Here is a 19,551-nt window from a genome sequence, read left to right on the forward strand (position 1 = left end):
AGTGTCCAGAAAAGCGCTATATAAATGTAAGTAATTATTAATTATTATCTATGTGAATGTTGCCATTGCTACATTTTAAAGAAATCCAAAGCAAAAAAGTAATTTACATCTACAGCACAAGTTCTTTACTTAAAGCTTTACTCAAAGTTCTTTACTTTTCAAGCACATCCGTGACCTAGTAATGTTTTTTTTTTGCTTTTAACCAACGAGGAAAAAAAAACCGAACACACAGGTTGAACAATGCAGAGAAAATGTCAATTGCTTGCAAGCCTCAGGACGTTCCTTATATCCCTCTTGGGGCAACATACATTTCTCTCCACGCTTTTGTATTGTTATGTACAAAGCATCCCTGTCTCAGAGTGAACGGTTCTTAATGTTGTCGCTTGTGGAGCATTCCCACAGCACAAATTTATTTTTTAGCCACTCTAAGCTATGAAGAAGTAGTTGAAAAAAATTCCGGAGCACCCAAGTGAAATCAAATCTTTGGTTAAATCTTGGTGAAATCCTGAATCTAACAATTAGGCTCCAGGCAATTGGAACTGGTCAGTTTTTTGGATAAAAACCAAGCCCTCACCTGGTTATTTTTATACTTACTGAATACTGTAGGCCAAAGGCAATGGTCAGCAATGGGCCTGTCTCAATTGGAGCAAATGCTGATTTTTATGCAACGTAGGCAAGTCCTTCTTCCCTAGAGATCAAATGAACTCTGACTCATATTATCTAATTTTTCCACTAATTCAGAATTGGGATTAATCAATTGCATTTGCATATCACTTACCAAACCCAGCACTGTTAGCAAAATATAGCTTGTGCATTTAAGAATTTTAAGTAATAATGACAATCCCAGCCTCCTCGTAGTACGGAATTATTTTCTTAATTCCTCATTTCACTGTAAAAGGTAAAGGCAAAGTCTGTACCAGTGTTACCGTGACTCATTGGGACAGACCTCCTCTCGGTTTAAGTGCACTAGAGATCCCCCACCTGGATGGATATCAGTGTGTTTCAGGGATGATTTCCCAGAAATGCTGGTTCCCACTTGTACAGCTGGGTGAACTGGAGCAACTAGGGTACAGTACCTTACTCCAGATACAACAGCCATGTCTGTAGCGGAGACTTGAACCTACAGGTCAGGTTTACTTACTATGCTATGCTACACTGCCCCAACCATATTGTACTGCAAATGCTCATTTAGTTCACAAAGCAATTGGTAATGCCTTTGAATAAGAAGTCATACATATATAGACATCTTATAGTACTGATGACGCACACACTACAGAGCTGTTGTCGCTAATATCCAGTTTCTCATTTGTCAGCGCTAAAACACAAGCAGTTCCCAGAGCACATCCCTGATCAACATCTTGCCTTACCATAAAGGTTGTGTTTAAGACAAAGACATAACATATATTTTAAACAGAGAATGCATGCATTGTATAAGAGTATTTTAAACACCAACACAAAATGTAAATTCTGATAACTGTTTGAATATGTCGCACACTGTTCTTGGCAGTTAAATAAGGATTCCCCAGAACCCTGGAGAGGTGATCTGTCCTCTTTAACTTGAAGAAAGTTTAGGAAACTGACTCCACAGAAACACATAGATCTAACTCTACAGTATTCATTCATAACCTAACCTGAATCCTGTAGACCAGACTATATGATCTTTGGCAAAGCAATTAAGCAGTTTAATGTAGAGTAAAAGCTGTCTGTAGCTAATTTTAACTGCTTGGAAGAATCCTTGCATTGAGTCATGAGCATTTTAAAGGAGAAAAAGATGAGCCCAAAAAAATGGCAATCCCTGTATTGCACATAATATCAGACAGGACAGGTTTATGAAATTAACTCCACATTTAAGTGAACTGGCAAACTTCACTTTTGCTAAATTTGAATTTACTCCTGCTAGGCAGAATTTACAATATAATATGATTAGAACTGCCTACTGGGCCCATAAATCTGGAATGCTTTGAAACTGTTTTTAAACTGCCTTTGAGGGAATAAAATCACTTATTTCAGACAGAGTTAAATAGACTGACAAAGACATTTTTCAGGACTCACACAGTGAATCAGAACTGTACTGTATGAATACCTGTAAGTTATCTTTTATACCTCCGTTAAAAGACTGACAATAACGAATGTAAATTATACATAATGGAAAAATAAATCATGAAAACAAAAACCATACTTCTGAAAAACTGACCTTTTATTTCAGATATTATTATTTCACTGTAACAAGATTGTTTGTAGTACTCCCCACTGGTAGGTAACAATGTCTATTCACCACAGTTTATAAAGGGCTGGCTATTGGGCATTATAATATATATATATAATAAATTCAATATTAACAATAATCACTCCAATTACTCATTAAAATAATGTCCTGTGCTTTTATTTACCTCATTGAGCACAAGTATGAGTGACATAAAAATAGAAATGACAGACGCCCAGAGGAAACACATTGAGCTTTTTCTATCCCAAGCAGTAGATATGATATCACTCTCATGACTCAATTTCAGAGCATTCTCTGGCACTCTCCAATCTCTCCCCCCCAAACATTAAAACACTGTCAAGCTACTGTTTCTGTGATCAAGGGAGTACATCATAACTCAGGGCCATGATATAGGAATATTTGCATTTAACAATGCTTTAATTTGTTATTCTTGTATTTTGTCCTTTTGCATAGAAATGGTGTATTGATATACAGCTTCATGTTTTGCATTCAGTCAAGAGAGCACCTCATGCATAGATTGTTGACTGGTACTGGCAGATTTAAATTGCCATTTTTAAGATCCCACTGCAGAGAAATGGCACAGAATCTGTGCAGCGATTCGAGAGATCTGAGTGCTCTTTGGAGCCCTGGAGAGTGACGCCTCTGTAACAGGCTCATAATAACATCCTGAGTCCTTTTGCAATTCCCCTGTTTCAAGCTCAGTAGATTAATGGATGGGCATAGATCTATTTGACCCAAGTTTCAGCACTGAGATCCCTAGATTTGATTTGCTGATTCAGACTTACTGTGAGCCCCTGACCACTTAGCTTTCAAACCTAAAATATCAGTCCATTAATGGTGGAGATTAAAATTAAGAGCCTAGTGGACTAATGTTATTTTAACAACCTCATTATAATGTAAAAGCCCTGTGATATATATATGCCTGTGACACATTATAGTTGAATTGTCTTTCATAGACTGTGTGCAAGCATCTTTTTCTTGACTCTCGCAGTGACTGTTAGTTGTTGAGGATCTCCCCTATATTATCCTTTCAAACTCAAGGTTCTGTCAATCCTTCTGGCAGTATTATTTGAAGGACTACAGAGGTGTTAGTCTCATTCTTTTGTTGTCGTCTCAGTTTAGCCCCTGACAACATGTTTTAAATTGATAACAGACATGTCTCCTATTTTGTCAAGGACAATAAGGAAGCTAAAATGCCGACTCCTGTGGAATAGTGATATCCTGCCTCGGAAGTGCTTTTTTTTTTTACCCTCACAACTGATAAAATATGGTCTCCCGATGTATTTAATGGAAGCTCAAGTCACAGAATCGGCGATAAGCCATCATGTAGGATTCAGTAACTCAGAAGCCGTTTTACAGACAGCTTTAACTAAAGTTGCTTTTGCTCTGCCATGTTGTGAAGCAAGTCAGAGTCTTCAATTAATTCTGCAGAAGCAAATAACGTGCCCTAGTTCCTTTATAGGCCCTGCCTTTGTTGCTGTACAGGCAGCAGGGTGTACGTAATGAGGAAACCATAACGAACAGTCCCTGTTCTGTTGAAATCCGGAACATGAAGCATTCGGTTTTGCTCTCAGGAGATCATGCTATGTTTGCCTCTAAAAGCATCACACTGTAGGAGAGGCACTTTTCGAGAGAAAGCCATTGCCTTGCTATAGGAAATGCTATACTAACTACAGATCCACCATGTTAATGAGACGAATGTGGCAATAGCATAATTTCTCAGTGTTTACTAATGCTATGTTGCAATTTATAGAACTGAAATGGACTGTGGAGCTAAGGGATTCAAAAAAGATTGATAAAGATATATCTTAATTTGTGTTTTTGTATAGAGAGACATTCTCAAGATTGAGAATTACTGTATTGCATTATGTAATTACCCTGAATCTATAATCATTTTGTTACTTGCTGTTAGATAAATGATCATTAATGATAAGTTACTCACCTCTGTTTTGCATGGCCTTTCTAAATGTCCCTCATAAGGATGTTCTCTGAATCTGGATACCCAGTGCAGTATGCTTACCACAACTATTTTATTGATTCTTGCTTCCTAATGTACAGTATATTCTGCTAGGATGCAAAGATAATAAAGCCGAGACAAGCATCTCTAGCATGATGGGAACTACATCTCAGGTTCAGAACTGCTGTTCGTCCTTGAGAGCAGAGCATCAATATACAGCTGTGTTCATAGTTAATAATATTGTTTTTTTACTTTTCTTAAATGAAAATGTTCTGTTTGCATTGTCAAACCAATGAACAGGGGCACCTGTATAGAGTCTGTTAGGCAGGACATAATGTTTGTGAATGACAACAGCGTTTCATTAACAAATTTGCAGTAAGGTTCAACAAAGTGGGGCCGAGAGAGACAAACAGACACATGTAAGGACTGCGAACAGAAGCTCATATGAATTAAAGTCAAAGTCAAATGATGAGAGTGTCCAAATCCAAATCTTTCTTCTTTATTAATGTTAATTAATTTGTAAAGCTTTAAGGGCAGGGCATTAGTAAGAAAGAAAATTGAACGTAAGCTTACACATAAAGCTTAGTTTTGAAAAATCAGGTTACATTTGTAATAAATATTTTGCCATAAAAGCCCAGGGCCCACTCAGCAATCACACACCCTCTGTGTTGTTGTGTAGTGGGGTTGTGTAGTGGGGCAGTGTAGCACTTGAACTGGGTAAAAACACACTCGAGAATGGAAACCATAGTGGGTCATGTGAAATAATAAGTAGACAACATCCAGACAAGAGTCTGCCTCTTCAGCTCGTCCTGATCATATAGTGCTCAGGATTTTGTGCTGTGGCAGCAAAAACTCCGATTTGTATCCGGATCACGGCAGGAGTAGACTGGAGAATCCCCTAACATCCAGTCACTATTATTTCAAGAGAAGGATGAAGTCAGCAGTCTGATGGCACCCCTAAGCTTACATGCAGAAACCAGCAAAACTACGCTTCTGTCTTGGTCACTGTTGAAACACACCCATGCATATTATAATGCATATTAGAAACAGACATAGATATGTAATAGTGACGATAACTCCTATATTTTTATTGAATTTTTTAGTATGCAATATTTATCTGCCATTTCAAAATATATAAATACTAGAATTGACAACCACGGTTCTTACTTTAATTATTTATACACCTTTACTAGCGCTTGTTAGAAAGAATGATTATTCTACAAGCATAGAATAAACATTCATGACAAATGCTTACAGGATCTTTAAACTGGCAGTATTCATCATGCATAATAAAGAGAGTGCTGTTGTTTTATTGTGGTATTGGTACTTAGAGCTGCTTGCAGCTGTAAAGTCTTTACTTTTCACATTGCTTTTGTCATGTCTCCAGGCAAGCATTTGACCTTTGGCCTCTGAAGAAGAATAAATCGAGAAACTCTGTAAAAATGCCTCAATCTCTTGAGGTGGAAGAATTATACAAAACCTTTTGGTGAATTTGTATTGATGAGTAGCTCAAACATTGAGCGCTCTTCAAATCACCAAGCTCATAGCATGCTAAGGTCACTGTGGAGGTTTCATTTTAAATGCTTAATGCAGACCTAAAGTCAAAGAAAGTCAAGAGGTCAAGTGAGCCCATTCACAGGCACTGTTTATTTGAGATGTGTTTAACATTAGTTCAAAAACACATTAACAATTAGTAACTGGTCTGCTAACTTGGAGTGTTTTTTTTTGTTTTCCAAATAGTTTTTTCTTATTAATTATGTTTTGGGCAGGATTTGTTCTTCTACAACATTTCTGTTCATTTTCATTGATCGATTTGAGTATGCACTGGTGGCTTTTTATTAGTATGCAGTTTGCTAAGAAGCTGGAGGGCAAGATAGTCTGACTGATGGTACACTTGATGGTTTTGAGGAAATAAAGACATTAACCCATAACTCTTCGAAGTCTACTGTAAGCTGCTTTCTATCAAACAACTATGAATAAATATGAGATTTCTCTCCTGTATGGTTCATCAGACCACCTTAGATGGATGCATTGAATTAGATTAACAATAAGAAACCAACACAAGTTAAATCAGAGAAAATGAGGTCTCAACAAACTATGAAGGATCATAGTTCTCTCCAAAGTTTGTTAAACTGTTGCATTTTGTTATAATTAAGGAATCTAAAAACACAGGAAGGATATGATCAAACAGTGACCATTCAGCCATTCCTGTATTGGTTTAAAAAGTCTATTTTTACATTGAAAGGATGATTTGTAAGTGTTGAGTAGCTTCATAATTTGACCCTAATGTGTAAAGGATATGCTGCCGAAAGAAAGGACAGAACATGAAACCTAAGAAGAGTTACTGAAGCAGGATTACCACAGGAAATGCATCTTCTTATGGGCTGTGCTGTTTCAAGGACATGCAACAATCTGTACAACATAGTGTCTTCTCCAGATCTTTCAACAAACTACAGCAGTATGGCTAAAGTATTGTGCCACATAAATCTTCAATTTGAGGGCTACAGTATATTGTTAATTTGTCGGTAATTCTGCTGTCATCTTCAAAAATGACTGGACACATGCATCGCCTCAGAGGTAATACCACGTTTCCACAATTTATTCCACATGTTCCCGGCACTTAGGCAACTTTGAAATCTTTAAAAGAAAGGCAGCCCCTTGAGATGCTAGACACCCCAGGCACAAATAGCTTTTTAGCCTCAGTCTGCACCCCAGGGCAGAGAACAAAAGCAACCATCCCAAAGAGCAAAACAGAATTTTTCATCAACAAGCAGTCTCCTCATCAATTTTTCATCTTCCTGTTCTCAACAGTGCATGTTTTTGGACAGCCTCTGATTCAATACGTGAATGTATACCTATTCCACAGCTCAGTAATCAGAAGAAATAGGTTATCGCCTGCCTCTATTCAAACATTTTAATGTACATTTTAAAAAGTAACTTTTTTACAGAGCATGATGAATTTCTAGCATTCCTACACAGCATTTTATATAATCATCTTTATGTATAGTGATCTAGTAAAGAGAGGAGAAAAAACAATGAATTGCTAGATCGCCAATGGTGGGGTTCTACAGTGATCTGAAAGCACTAAACGTGGACTAGAAAATAACAGAGGTTTTTATCTATAGTATGCAAATGCTGTGAAACAGTAATGCAGAATGATGCAAAGTTAATTTCTCTGCTGTGCACTGTGGGAATACTAGCTGTCACAGAGGGCCAGAGAAGGTCTCCAACAGAAAAGGCTAGGAAGCACCTAATTAGGAAAAGTCATTTCCATCTCTGCAACATCAGAGAAAGCTCACCTTAGTCAGCATGTACACTAAAACAAAGAATCCTGCTGTGTGTAAATATTGTCACTTCCTAAACGTAGCATATGGAGGGGGTGTGAGCTGAATTTGCAGTATTAGCACTTCAGTAGTTGTTGCAACAGAGGGTGTGAAAGTTCTGTTCACTTTTCCAAAGGTGCTACTCATTCCAGTGTTGTGGAAGGATTCCTTTCTTCTAAAATGTGCCACCATGCTGAAAACATGCTTCTTAAATTAACATCTTGGTCTCCCATGACTGTTGGAGTGTGGAGTACATAAAATGTTGTCTTGAGAGCCCCACTTGATAAAAAATGAATAGAATTGCCAATTTCTGCTGCAACAGCATGAACTTTCTATTTAAACAGGGATAAAACTGACAGTGGAAGGCAAACAGGTAGCTAGATGTGACAGTGAACAAGAGTTATCTATAACGCATTGCCATATATAAACCTTCTGATCAATGTCTGATTTCTCTATAGCAATATTGAAATGATGTAAAAAGAGACAGAAGATATTTAATGTGTATATCAGTCACTAGAGATGGGCAACCTGAATCATACCCAAGTATAAAAAGTGTGAGCAAAATAATCATTAGTTCCTTTTTAGGAGTTTACTCCAGTTATTCTAATTACTTTTCTAACAGGATGGTCTTACACTCTGATTTGTGTGTTCAAAAACGTTTCTTAAATGCAACTCTCATTATTTAAGCTTCCATTACACAGATTGATGGTAGGAACGTCTAACATTCTAACTGCCTTTGCCCTGAGCCCTTCTGGCTCATTGTGTTTGGAAGACCTGGAAGTATAAGGATAAGAACATGATGAATATGCACTTCATTGTGGCCATTAAGATCCTGAAAGGGTTTATTGAAGTCAAAAGCACCTTCTTTTTTTTGTCACTGATATTTGCTGTAAGGGTAGAGACAGAATTTGCTGCTTGGGTTTGAATGTGACAAAACAGCTCCTACAAGAAATCTGTCCTCGTCATGTTCTGCTGCTTGCATTTGAAACTCCCATGTAAAAAAGAAAACTCTAATTCTCTTGTACCAAGTAATGAAGATGCTTTTTTCTATACCCTGTAAATTATTCACAGAAGTAAACCTCCACCATGTGTCTCAAGGTTGTTTGTAATCCCCCACATACTGTCACCAGCTAGATAACAGTTGTGGTTGGACCCACATGAGCTCATTAGGACCCACAGCTAAAAGAGGGCAAAAAAAGACAAAAGCATTTCTTAGACTACAATTTGGTGTCGACTGTGATATATAAGTTTGTTAAAAGGCCAACCAAAGTACAGACCAAAGGCAAATTAAATTTGAATTTAAAAAAGTAAGAATAATGCCTTCACTTGTGCCGATTAAAGCCACCCTCATACATCAGATACATCAGCACATTTTTGCACTAGTTTCTTTGATTACCATTTAAAGAAGATGAGAAGACCAAACATTTTTTACACTGTTACAGTATACTTTTAAAAAAACTTTATCCCACAGAGCAATAGCTACAGTATGCACGAGTGGTCGCTTTGAAACACATTACACTTATTAAAAATAACTCAGATTTATACTTTGGTGCTGCCAGTTTATGAAGATTTAGCTTGGCTGCAGTTATATTCAATTTGACTACCTCTTTTTCATGATTACCATTTTTTGTAAAAACTTTATTTTTATCAAACAAAAATGGCTTGATCAGATCATAGTAAAGCTGTAGTTCAACTGAGCAGTAGGGTGATTAGTGTTGGAGTTAAAACTCCTCTGTAAGTTGAAAAAAACCTCTAGGGGTCCAAGGTCAACTGGCTGCCCAACCCCTCTGGGCATGGGAAAACTAGGAGGAATAAAATTTTGTTTCCTTGTTGAAATAGTTGCATTTTGTTATTTTCCAAGTTATGTCCCATTTCCCTGTTAAAAAGATCTGGATCTGAAAGGGAAATATGCACTGCAGTATACAGTATGTTAACATAAAGTAGCCATAAACTGATTGTAACGAAATGTAAGTCTGGTTTCTTTGCTAATACTTTGTACTCTGCTTCCATTTTATCCTGTTATGAATGAAAAGCTTAAGTTCTTGGCTATGTTTAATTGACTATACTAAATCGTTCTTCACTTTGTGGCTTTGGGCTGGTGTCCTGTTCAGAAGAAAGAGAAGCGGTCTTGTACTCTATGGCATGATGCTCAGCAGATAAAGTGAAATCAGAGGATCTCATTCATCCACGTCTTGACAGAAGCCAGGTTAACTTGAACAACATGGTCGGGTAGCATGATCCAGCCTCCCACAACCATTTGTGTAGCAAACTGCGTCCTGATCTCAGATCTGAACTATGCCATGCCTGTATTGTCATGCCTGTTGATTGTGAAGATGTCCATTGGGATGCCTTTGAGAGATTTTGGATAGTTGAATCAGATCTCAACATAGCCTTCTTTTTTCAAGACTAAAACATTCAGTTTTTTCAGCCTGTCATTGGACTGCTTCCAGAATAGCAATATGTTCCTTTTACTTCCACGAAGGCTTTTATCGGTCTAAATAGTGGATTACACATTAGGAGCGTTCCCCTGCCCTCCGTTTTCACACCAACTGTGGGCCAAAAGCAGACCTTATGGGCTTTGCTCTTCCATTCCAGATTGCACACAATGTTGGTCAGGGTCTGCTCCCAGCATAGCAGCATGGTTTTGGCTTCAAAGCAAGCAACAGCTCTCTTTTTTTTGTTTTACTGAAACTGCAGGACAGTGCCCTCCACAGACACAGGGCTGGACTGTCATTTGGCTCAATAGACGCTTTTTGTTTTTGCATGAGCCCTTGAGCTTCAGGGACAAGGCTGAAAATAGCATTTAAATGTGTGATCGCAAATTCCCATTCCCGTGGTTCCTGAGATTTCATGACATCTACTATGCTTTTTACAGACTACCACAGTGAGAAAAGTTACTTTTAGAAATTAACCTACACTGCCAAAGGTGTGCCATTCAACTTTAATCCACAGCAGAAAAGAAAGGTTTTTCCATCATACAATCATTACCTTACCTTAGACTATTAATACATGTTGCACGACATTTGTTTCTGTAGTGGTGAGTGGTTTGCAATATATAATGACTATCCTTAGACAAGCCTTATTCATCCCCATGGGAGGGCACCAGGTGTGGTAGAGCTGAGTTTAAATTTCCCTTTAAACTAAATGATTATTTCCTTAGTTTTTTTCTTGGTTTATAAGCGTGCATCTTTAAATTTCATCCATTCATAACTGGAAATGTTCATGGCAATAACAATACATAGGAATTTACAAAACCTCTACATGTTGTATTGGTAGATATTGAAGGTGCTTGAATCAATTCAGTGCTTTCTCTTTGTATTTCAAGATCCTCATTAAATCAAGACCCACAGAATTCTGGCTGCATTAAGCGCTGCATTAACACATGTAGCATTTTTTTCAATTGATGACTTGCTAATACCTGCAGACTTCTTAAACATTAATGTGGATTGCATTCATACATTATTTGTGCCAGGGGATAGTAGCAGGAAGCAAACATTCCTAAGCAGACTGTCCCCAGCAGCATACAGACGTAAACAGCTTTTAAAAGGCTCACGAGTTTGAAACAGATGCACAAAGTGCCCTGGGTTTTTTGATGGCTCAGCATGTAACATATACGAGCAGGACAAGATGAGAATTTGGGGGTTAATCCAGTATTACATCAAAGTAAGGCACTTTATGTAAGATGCATTTGGTTTTGCTCTTCTGTTGCTTGATAAAAGCCACCAAACCTTACAGTACATGCTGCATAAAAGGTGTCCGATTTACGTGGTGAGGTGTGATAAATTTCTGCTTGCAGACAGAGTCATGATATTTGGCGGAACTCGAATGCTTATAGACACTGAGGAATGAGAGCTCTTTCATGCAGCAAACAGAACTGTGGTGTAGGTGGCACTGTGCCATGCTATATTTTTTCTGGATATCTGTGTTTCACTGTTGAGAGAGCTTCAAAGAGCCTCCAGAATTGAGGATTTTCCAAAAGCAGAACACATCTAGCTGTATACTCTATATTTAGCTATATACATAAGCTTCTGAAACTCAAGTTAATTAAATTAAAACATACAACTTGGTGTGTTGACTTGCTTGCTCAGCATCAGGGGAGAGGTGCAATTAAAACTTCCTGTGCAATGAACATACAATTTTACCTTTAAAAAATGATGTAATGATTTATTGTTTTCACAATCCTCAGCCTATTTGTATTCCCATATATATTTCATATCCAATTATATACTGTCTGTGTCTTGGACATATCAGATATTATTTCAGTAACTTACATATAAAATCTGTGTTTTAAAAAGCTATTTGATGTGTTTTGGGTGGAAGAACTATACTACATGGATCCAAAAGATGTACAAAGGTTTTTAAAAATCTAACAATGTTCTAGAAATGTTCTTATGTGGGATCCTGCAAAGACAATAAGAAAACGTACGTTTTGATTTCCAGGATTTATAAGAAACAATCAACTGAACTTTTTTTCAGGTCTTTTCAAGGCCTTTTAATGGTACAAATACAGATATTAAGATGAAAAACTATAGTAACTGCACTAAATCCCTGTGTAGACAGGCCGGCTTTTCTGAAGTAGCATAGGTTCTCCCTTTGAATATTTAATGCAAATGGATAGCTGTTCACTCCAGCGGAACAAAATGCATTGGAATTCATTCACTCATCTGTAAAGGTTATGATTTAAAAGTCATGGGAACCATGCATTAGAGATATCATCATTTTCATATGGACGCTTTCAGCCATAGCCTCCTGTTAATTTGTTTCTAACCATTTAGGTAAATAAATCTGTCCCCCCATTCTGAGGATGTTTTTTTTTGTTACTTTGATCTTACAACAATATCACTTTTGCTTTGAAGGCATAGCTTTGTCATTTGCATATCATTGTTTCTTGAAAGTCAATGAATTCAACGAAAGGAGTATTTTTACTGTGGTACACCGTTTTCATGTGAGGTATGCTTGTAAATTCTTACCCAGTTCAAATGAAACAAGGCTTTCAAAGTCCAGTAGCTATCCACCCATTTTCTAACTACATTATCCAGTACAGGGTCAGGGGAGAGCTGGGGTCTATCCCTGCAAACAATGGCCTCAAGGCAGGATACACCCTGGATAGGACGCCAGTCCAATAGCTGTAAAAAGCTATAACCAAAGATAAAATACCAATAGTTTAAGAAACTACAGCTAGAATATTATTACATAGTAATTACAATGGTGCTATGGCACTATAAAATAAAGAGATACCTATTCTCCAGACTTACAGAATTTTCTCAGTCACAATTAAAGATGATACAGCAAGTGTTGGACTGTCAATGAATGGCAAAGTATACCATCAATGGCAAAGTGCATGAAGCAAAACCTAGGTGCTTCTTAGTTTTTCCTATGAAGGACATACAGGTAGCATGCTCCAGGTCTTTTGTGTTATGGAGTCTCCTTCCATTTCCTTCCTGGTACACATAACTGAGCAGTCAAAGTGCTCTCTTTAGATCCCTAGATAATTCCAAATGTCTCTGCTGACAAAGGATTAACCAGCTCCATAGGTCTGTGCATGTGTGCATATATGGATACTGCACTTTCAAAATTAAAAAAATGTAGGTAACTGTAACTGACGTTCCATGACATAAGATATAAACCACAGTACAGCACCTTCTCAGACAACTTTGCAATATGTATTTTCATTTTGGTATCGAAGCTCCAAAATCAAGTTGGAAGAATGCTGCAGTCTTGCCAAATTGAATACATGAGCTGGAAGTGTTCCTTCCTGTCAACAGATTTGTTTCTAGTGGGGTTTAGTTTCTAATTAATGGTGTTTTTTGGCTTGCCAAGGGTTTGTTATGTATATTGGTTATTTTACTCTCCAAACTATTAAAATTCAATCATTCTATCGCTATATCTTTTTTTTCCATCTAAGTGAAAGTGTTGCCATGACAACACTTTAAATGTCTTTAAATAGAGTACATTTTGGAAATGCTTTTACCGTTTGATAATCAGAGCACAATATCATCCCAAAAACAACAAAAAAGCTCACATCGCTGCACGGTGGAGTTAGAGAAAACCCTAAGATTCTCCCATGCACTTAGCGGAATTTCTCTGATTCAGTCCAAAGCTGAGTGCTGTCAAGGCAGAATTGGCTGAGACACTTGTTTAGCACATCACATAATGCAACACAATGAAGATCTGGTGACTGATGTCAAAACTAAGGGACTTCTGTTGTTTCTCATGAAGAACAAAGTACAGTACATGTCTGCCTTTCCCGACATAAGCTCTCCACTGGTCACACCGGGCTTGCCTTGACCTGATCCTTTCTTAGGAAACGATAAAGAAAAAATTAAAATATGGTACCTTCTGTAAACTGGAAAACGAAGAAATTTGAATGGGTGATAATTGACTGATACACCCTGTATTTAATGTTCCCATTTTGACACTAATTCTCTGTGCATTGTTTTTCATTTCCAGTGATGATGATTATCATAGCACAGGGCGTTCAGACGTATCAGCAGCGTTTTGTTGACCAGGTCCTCTGCCTCTCCCCGCCCTGCAGGTGTAAGTGCAACCTCCACGCCAGCCAGTGTGGGCCGTCCGAGGACGGCACCCTGCAGTGCGAGTGTGAGCACAACACCACTGGCCAGGACTGTGGGCGATGCAAGAAGAACTTCCGCGCCAAGTCGTGGAGGCCGGGCTCCTATCTGCCCACACCCCATGGATCGCCCAACACCTGTAAGCACGTCCATGCTTTTCTTCCTACAGGGCCATGGCACACAAGTCTTGGGTGAAAAATATTAGTAGCATGTCCGCGGCCATAGTGAAGCATACTGTCCTGTGGTGAGCTCGAACAGTTTGCAATTAACTGAAATGTGGCGTTAATAGATATGTCTAAGCTTTGAGCTTATTTGTGCATGCAAACTATCCCTCCAAAAGAGGAATTAATGGAACTGCTGCATACCTGGATCTCTGCTTTTTTCCTATTATAACCCAAGCTACCGGTTAAGATTAGTTTTGGCTTCAGACTCCTCTGTGACCCACTTAGGCACATCAAAATGATTTTCTTCCGTCAGTTTAGAACTTCATTTATTCTTCCATGCTTGTAATGATTTGTATGGCTCAGCTGATCTATAATTGTAATAAATGATTTTGTCTCACTAACACAATCCAGAAAATATTTTTTGTACAATGATTGTGACATATGGGATGGAATTATAATGATGATAGATCATCATCATACTGTTGTTAATTGTATAATGTCAGAAATAGCACAGCAGGCAAGAAAGCTGCAGATATGTTCATTTTGCTTATCCATGTTATAATTAAATACCACAGATAACTCAATCAATCAATCAATCAATCAATCAAAGTTTATTTATCAAATGCACTATAATACAGCATGCAGCAGTAATTGCTGGCAATGAAATGTCTTTTCTGAGAGCTCACCGGGTGAAAATAAAAATAAAAATCACAAAATTAAAAGTTACAGAATAAAGTATCATAATAATAGTGCAATAAAAATTGAATTAAGAAAAAATGAGTCTGTATTCACATAATGTTAGTGTTAAATTAGACTCCAACACATTGTCTCCTGTTAATACTTCTTGAAGTCTTAGCAAAGGTCTGAAACTGAATCCCAGTGAAACAGCTTGCACTCACTCTCTTGCTTAAAGCACCAAAGGAACACAGAGGACGACAACTTGAAAAGATTTTTCTTCTTCAACAAGTTAGAAGGGAAAGTCCCTTAAAAGGATACCATGGTGATAAAATAAAAAAATCTGGGACAGGTACCTGCGCACAGGGAAGAGAAAGCTTTTTCAGTCTCTGACAGAGCTGTCAGCTTCATATATAAAAACAAGCTGTTTGCTCTGTCTTTTCAATATCGGGGGACATAAATATTTTCAGAACATTAAAAAGTAGAAGGAGGCTCAATTGGTACAACTGAACCTGCACTCACCAATAATAATGTGTTAATATATTTTAGTGATATAAATAAAGACAGGTATATTTAAATATTTATTTTTAATTATACTTTTTTGTTCTTCCAGGTGCAGCTTCTGGGTCTGCCATGGGCAGTAAGTAATACACTAAAACTCTGTCGAACAGAACATAAGAAGATCTATCGTGAAATCCATCATGCATGATTGTGTGTCACACATGTTTTCGTTTTGTTGCCGTTTTTGTTGCTTTTTACTAATGGCAAGTCTTTCTGTTGCTGTGACATTTCTGATCTTTAAACTCTCATGTGAAAATTTTTCCACAGTTTTTTCTTAAGTTGTCATGATGTCGTAGAGAGAAGGGAGGGGACTTGAATATTTTTTTCGAAGACGAAGTGTGTTGTAATATAGATTTGTGGCGAGTTGTTGCCGTCGACAGGACTGTCACACAGGCCTGACGACAGATCTAAACGAGTACCTGAGTTTGATAGGTTTTCTGTTGGGATCAATTCTGTCACTTTTGGAGCCATTAAAATGAATCTAGTCATTGAAATGTTATTTTTATTGCGTAGGTAACAGGTTTTCATGGTCTTCTGATGTATGACTATATATTTATGTGGCAAACTCCCTGTGGTTAATAGTTACAGGCCTTGTGGGGTACCATAGTAGTAGGATTGTGGGGATTTGAAAACAGTAATGAAATCACAAATAGCTAGATTCACATTCCCTCTGATTCAGCTTCTTCTTGATATTTGATTTACTGATATTTTTTCCCATTTTCTTGTCTCACATTCCAATATTTGTCTTCTCTTTGAACTGGTAGTTGATGAGCCGGTGCAGGTTACCACGGTGACAGCCACCACAACTCCAATTATAACCATTCAGCCAGGTGGGACTCCAACCAACATGTCAGCTGTCAGGCAGATCTAGTGCTGTAGTTTGCGTGACCGGAGAGTTAGAGGCTTATGGTTATCAGCTTCCGTCTTCTGCTGCCCCCAAGCTATTTGATCGTTCTAGAGAGGAAATGCCATCTTTATAACAAACTTTTAAGCAAACTAAGAGTGCACTTTGGGGCATTTGTACACTACTTGTAAGCTGGGGAAAAATTATTAACTGGAGAGAATAATTATCCATAAAAACATGAACAGCAGGGGTACTAAAGATAAAAGAAGTTTATAACCACTACAATCCCATGACGTTTTACAGTCATTTATTTTACTAGTAAACGTACTGTATTTGGTTTCAGTCTCTAGTAGAAGATGTTGATTTTCTGTAGTTTAAAAGACCGTCCTTTTAATGCACTTTCTTGAGTAAAATGGTTTACTAATGGACTATCCCAAACGGGTTAGAAACTCTGTTGGATATACAATAAATTCAGTGTGAAGACTCTGTCAGAAGGAGCTCATAAATAAAATTGTATTATGAAGTCAAGTTAAGTTATTAAAGGATTACTGCTATTTAGTCATTTGTTTTTCATAAACTGTTCATGCTTGGTGGCTTCCTATAAGCTATAAATCTTAAACAACATTATTACTTGCTAGAAACAAAAATTGCTATAATTGACAAAAGCAACAAAGAAACAGAGCTTTATCTGCTGTGCATCTGTCTCGCTTATTAGTCTACTCAAAGGTTTTTTTAACTCTTCAAAGGTCATGCTTTGAATAGCACACTCAAAATAAAAGTATATTTCTCTAAAAAATGTATTTCCACTAGTCCTAGCAGAAGTAATAGCCGACTGAATAAGTATGCCAAACAGAATATTAATCTGTAAGCAGCAATTAGTTTGCTTACCTTCGTGTTTTGCTACTTGTGTTGTACCATTGCAAGGTTTTTCCATCAAAAACCATAAACATGAGCAGGATGACACAAGCTTACTGTATGTCTGCATATCTGTTCTTACTGTATCTGGGGGTGTCCTTCTGATTTGGGTGAATTAATGTGTTTCTGTGTAAGCAGTATAGTAATTGAGCACCTTGGGAACACTTGTTTTTGTAGTTAACAGTATTAGTTCTTGTGTTTATTGCTGTGATAGGCACAGTAAAACTCTAGACCATTTTTTAAATACATTAGCATTTCTTTATTAACTGGTGAAAAAGACAGGACAGACACTAACAAGAAAAGATTAAATGCTCAGCAACAAAGGCCTATATGAAACACAGTTAGGGAGAGGCTTCAATAACCTATATTTTGTCTTTTAATTTTAAATTATTTACACATATGTACTTTGTTTACTTCTTATGTCATTCTACCTGGTTAGGTAACTCATGTTAATTAAATTTTGAAGCTACATTTTCTATTTAAAGATTGCTTCCACATAAAGATACAAGGGAAGGAATGTAGTGTGACACTTTCTTATTGAAGCATATTGTGCAACAGTAAAACGCTTCCCCATTTGAGTTGCTTTAATTCAATTTAAAAACTCAGGTAGAAACAGTTTGTGCTTGGGCAATTAAATTGTCATAATCTAAAAACTAATCTGATTGCTAATAGCAATCTAAGGTAAAACAATGCAGACATTATAGGATAGGAAACAAGTATATATGAAATTAAATTAAATCAGTTAATAGAAACAGAATATTTCATGGCTTCTGCTACTGGATGTGGTAAATAATCTAGCCTCTGTTTGTGTCTGATCAATTCTTTCATTAAATTGACATTCATTGCTATTATCACTTGAGATTAAACCAATTTATGGTACATTATTCAAGTGAAATAAGCACTTCAGAAAAAAAGAAAAAGCTAAACAATTCCTTATTATCACCCTTTAATTGTGTAGCCACACTTGCGGTGAAATAATAAAAAAATGCACACCTATGTTTTGTTGACTCTGTTAGTTCTTACTTTATTTCCACAGTACTGGTCCAGAATCCTCAGAATGCTTTCAGAATGTATGTACAGGACAACGGCAGGGAGCTGAGTGACAGCAAAGTATTAGCAAGCCATGTGTTTGCTAGGAGTTTTCATTCTTAGCCAACAGAGCCCCAGTTTATCAAGAGAGTCACTACAAATGAAGTCATGCTGCCCTGCGAAACTAGGCTCCAGAAATCCATTCACACTTTGATGGACTGCCTGCTGTTTAAAACTTCATGATGACAAGAAGGCACTTAAAGTGCTCCTATTCTTTTCTTTCTGAAGTTTCTTTTTAAACCCATGACAAGGAGCATGCCTGCCTTTTTTCTATCCCCACTTTTTGGGATTTAATCTTTTAATCTTCGTAGTCCCATTACCAACCTATAGTGCATTTATGAAGACAATATATGTTGTTTGAACGAAGGCAAAATGTGAACACCCGTGCTGGTATGTTCAGATTAATATACCGGTATTGTCAGAAATAAGAGGATCAAGCTGTTTGCAGAGACAATAGCTCTGCGCTGACACTTAATCCAGTGTGTAGTCTCCTACAAAAAATAACTACTTATTTATAACGTATTAACAACTAGTCTATGAAAACCATGCAATACATTTATTAGCTTTTAGCAGATGTTTGTTGCATTGAAGGGCAGTACCTAGAATACCAAGCTAAAGCTTTACAAATTTCTTAGCTTGGTATTCTAGATACTGCCCTTCAATGCAACAGACATCTGCTAAAAGCTTTACAAATTTCTTTGAGAGTGAGACCCACATCAATATTTTGCAATACCTAAAAATCACATCAATATCTTATACACCCATGCACTTCGAAACACTTAATCATAGAATACTAGGCGTACTAAAAGCAGTAGTAGTAGTATTCAAAGAACAGATTATTAATCAACTTTGAAATATTTCACGACAGTCAGAAGCTCCTTTTTTGTTCTTATGACATACACGATTAATATCAATCTCAGAGCTACAGGACAGAACTTCAATAACAGAGGCAGATATCTTGCAATCCATATTTTGATTCCAAATGCCATCTTTTCACATTTACACAGACAAGGTCCCACGTATGGTCACATGTATAGTCACATATATGGTCACATACTGACTCTGTGTGCAGTCTGTTAACACAGAACCCTTTTAGTGTGAATGAGAAGAGTTCAGAGCAGGTAATAAGGTTCCCTCATCCTTCTTAATGCTTCTTAGTTCCTGAGAATGACAAAGGAAATATTTTCCTGCTATTACTCAGTCACCTCTGTGTTAACTAAGTGTGTT

General features: G+C 37.2%; 1 protein-coding gene across 4 annotated transcripts in view; it reads left to right on the forward strand.

Moving 5' to 3' along the window:
- Nucleotides 1-19,551, forward strand: part of LOC148644001 (netrin-G2-like) — a 70,810-nt gene that overhangs the window by 22,047 nt on the left and 29,212 nt on the right. For 3 of the 4 annotated variants that reach the window (XM_088615507.1, XM_088615505.1, XM_088615506.1), the window contains 3 exons: nucleotides 14,040-14,215; nucleotides 15,529-15,555; nucleotides 16,241-16,306. In XM_088615507.1, coding sequence (XP_088471633.1) covers nucleotides 14,040-14,215; nucleotides 15,529-15,555; nucleotides 16,241-16,306 — 269 coding nt within the window. The remainder of the gene's footprint in view (nucleotides 1-14,039; nucleotides 14,216-15,528; nucleotides 15,556-16,240; nucleotides 16,307-19,551) is intronic. The other variant, XM_088615508.1, reaches the window with a different exon arrangement.

This window comes from Lepisosteus platostomus, chromosome 21 (genome assembly GCF_059453375.1).
Source record: "Lepisosteus platostomus isolate fLepPlt1 chromosome 21, fLepPlt1.hap1, whole genome shotgun sequence".
Lineage (NCBI taxonomy): Eukaryota > Metazoa > Chordata > Actinopteri > Semionotiformes > Lepisosteidae > Lepisosteus > Lepisosteus platostomus.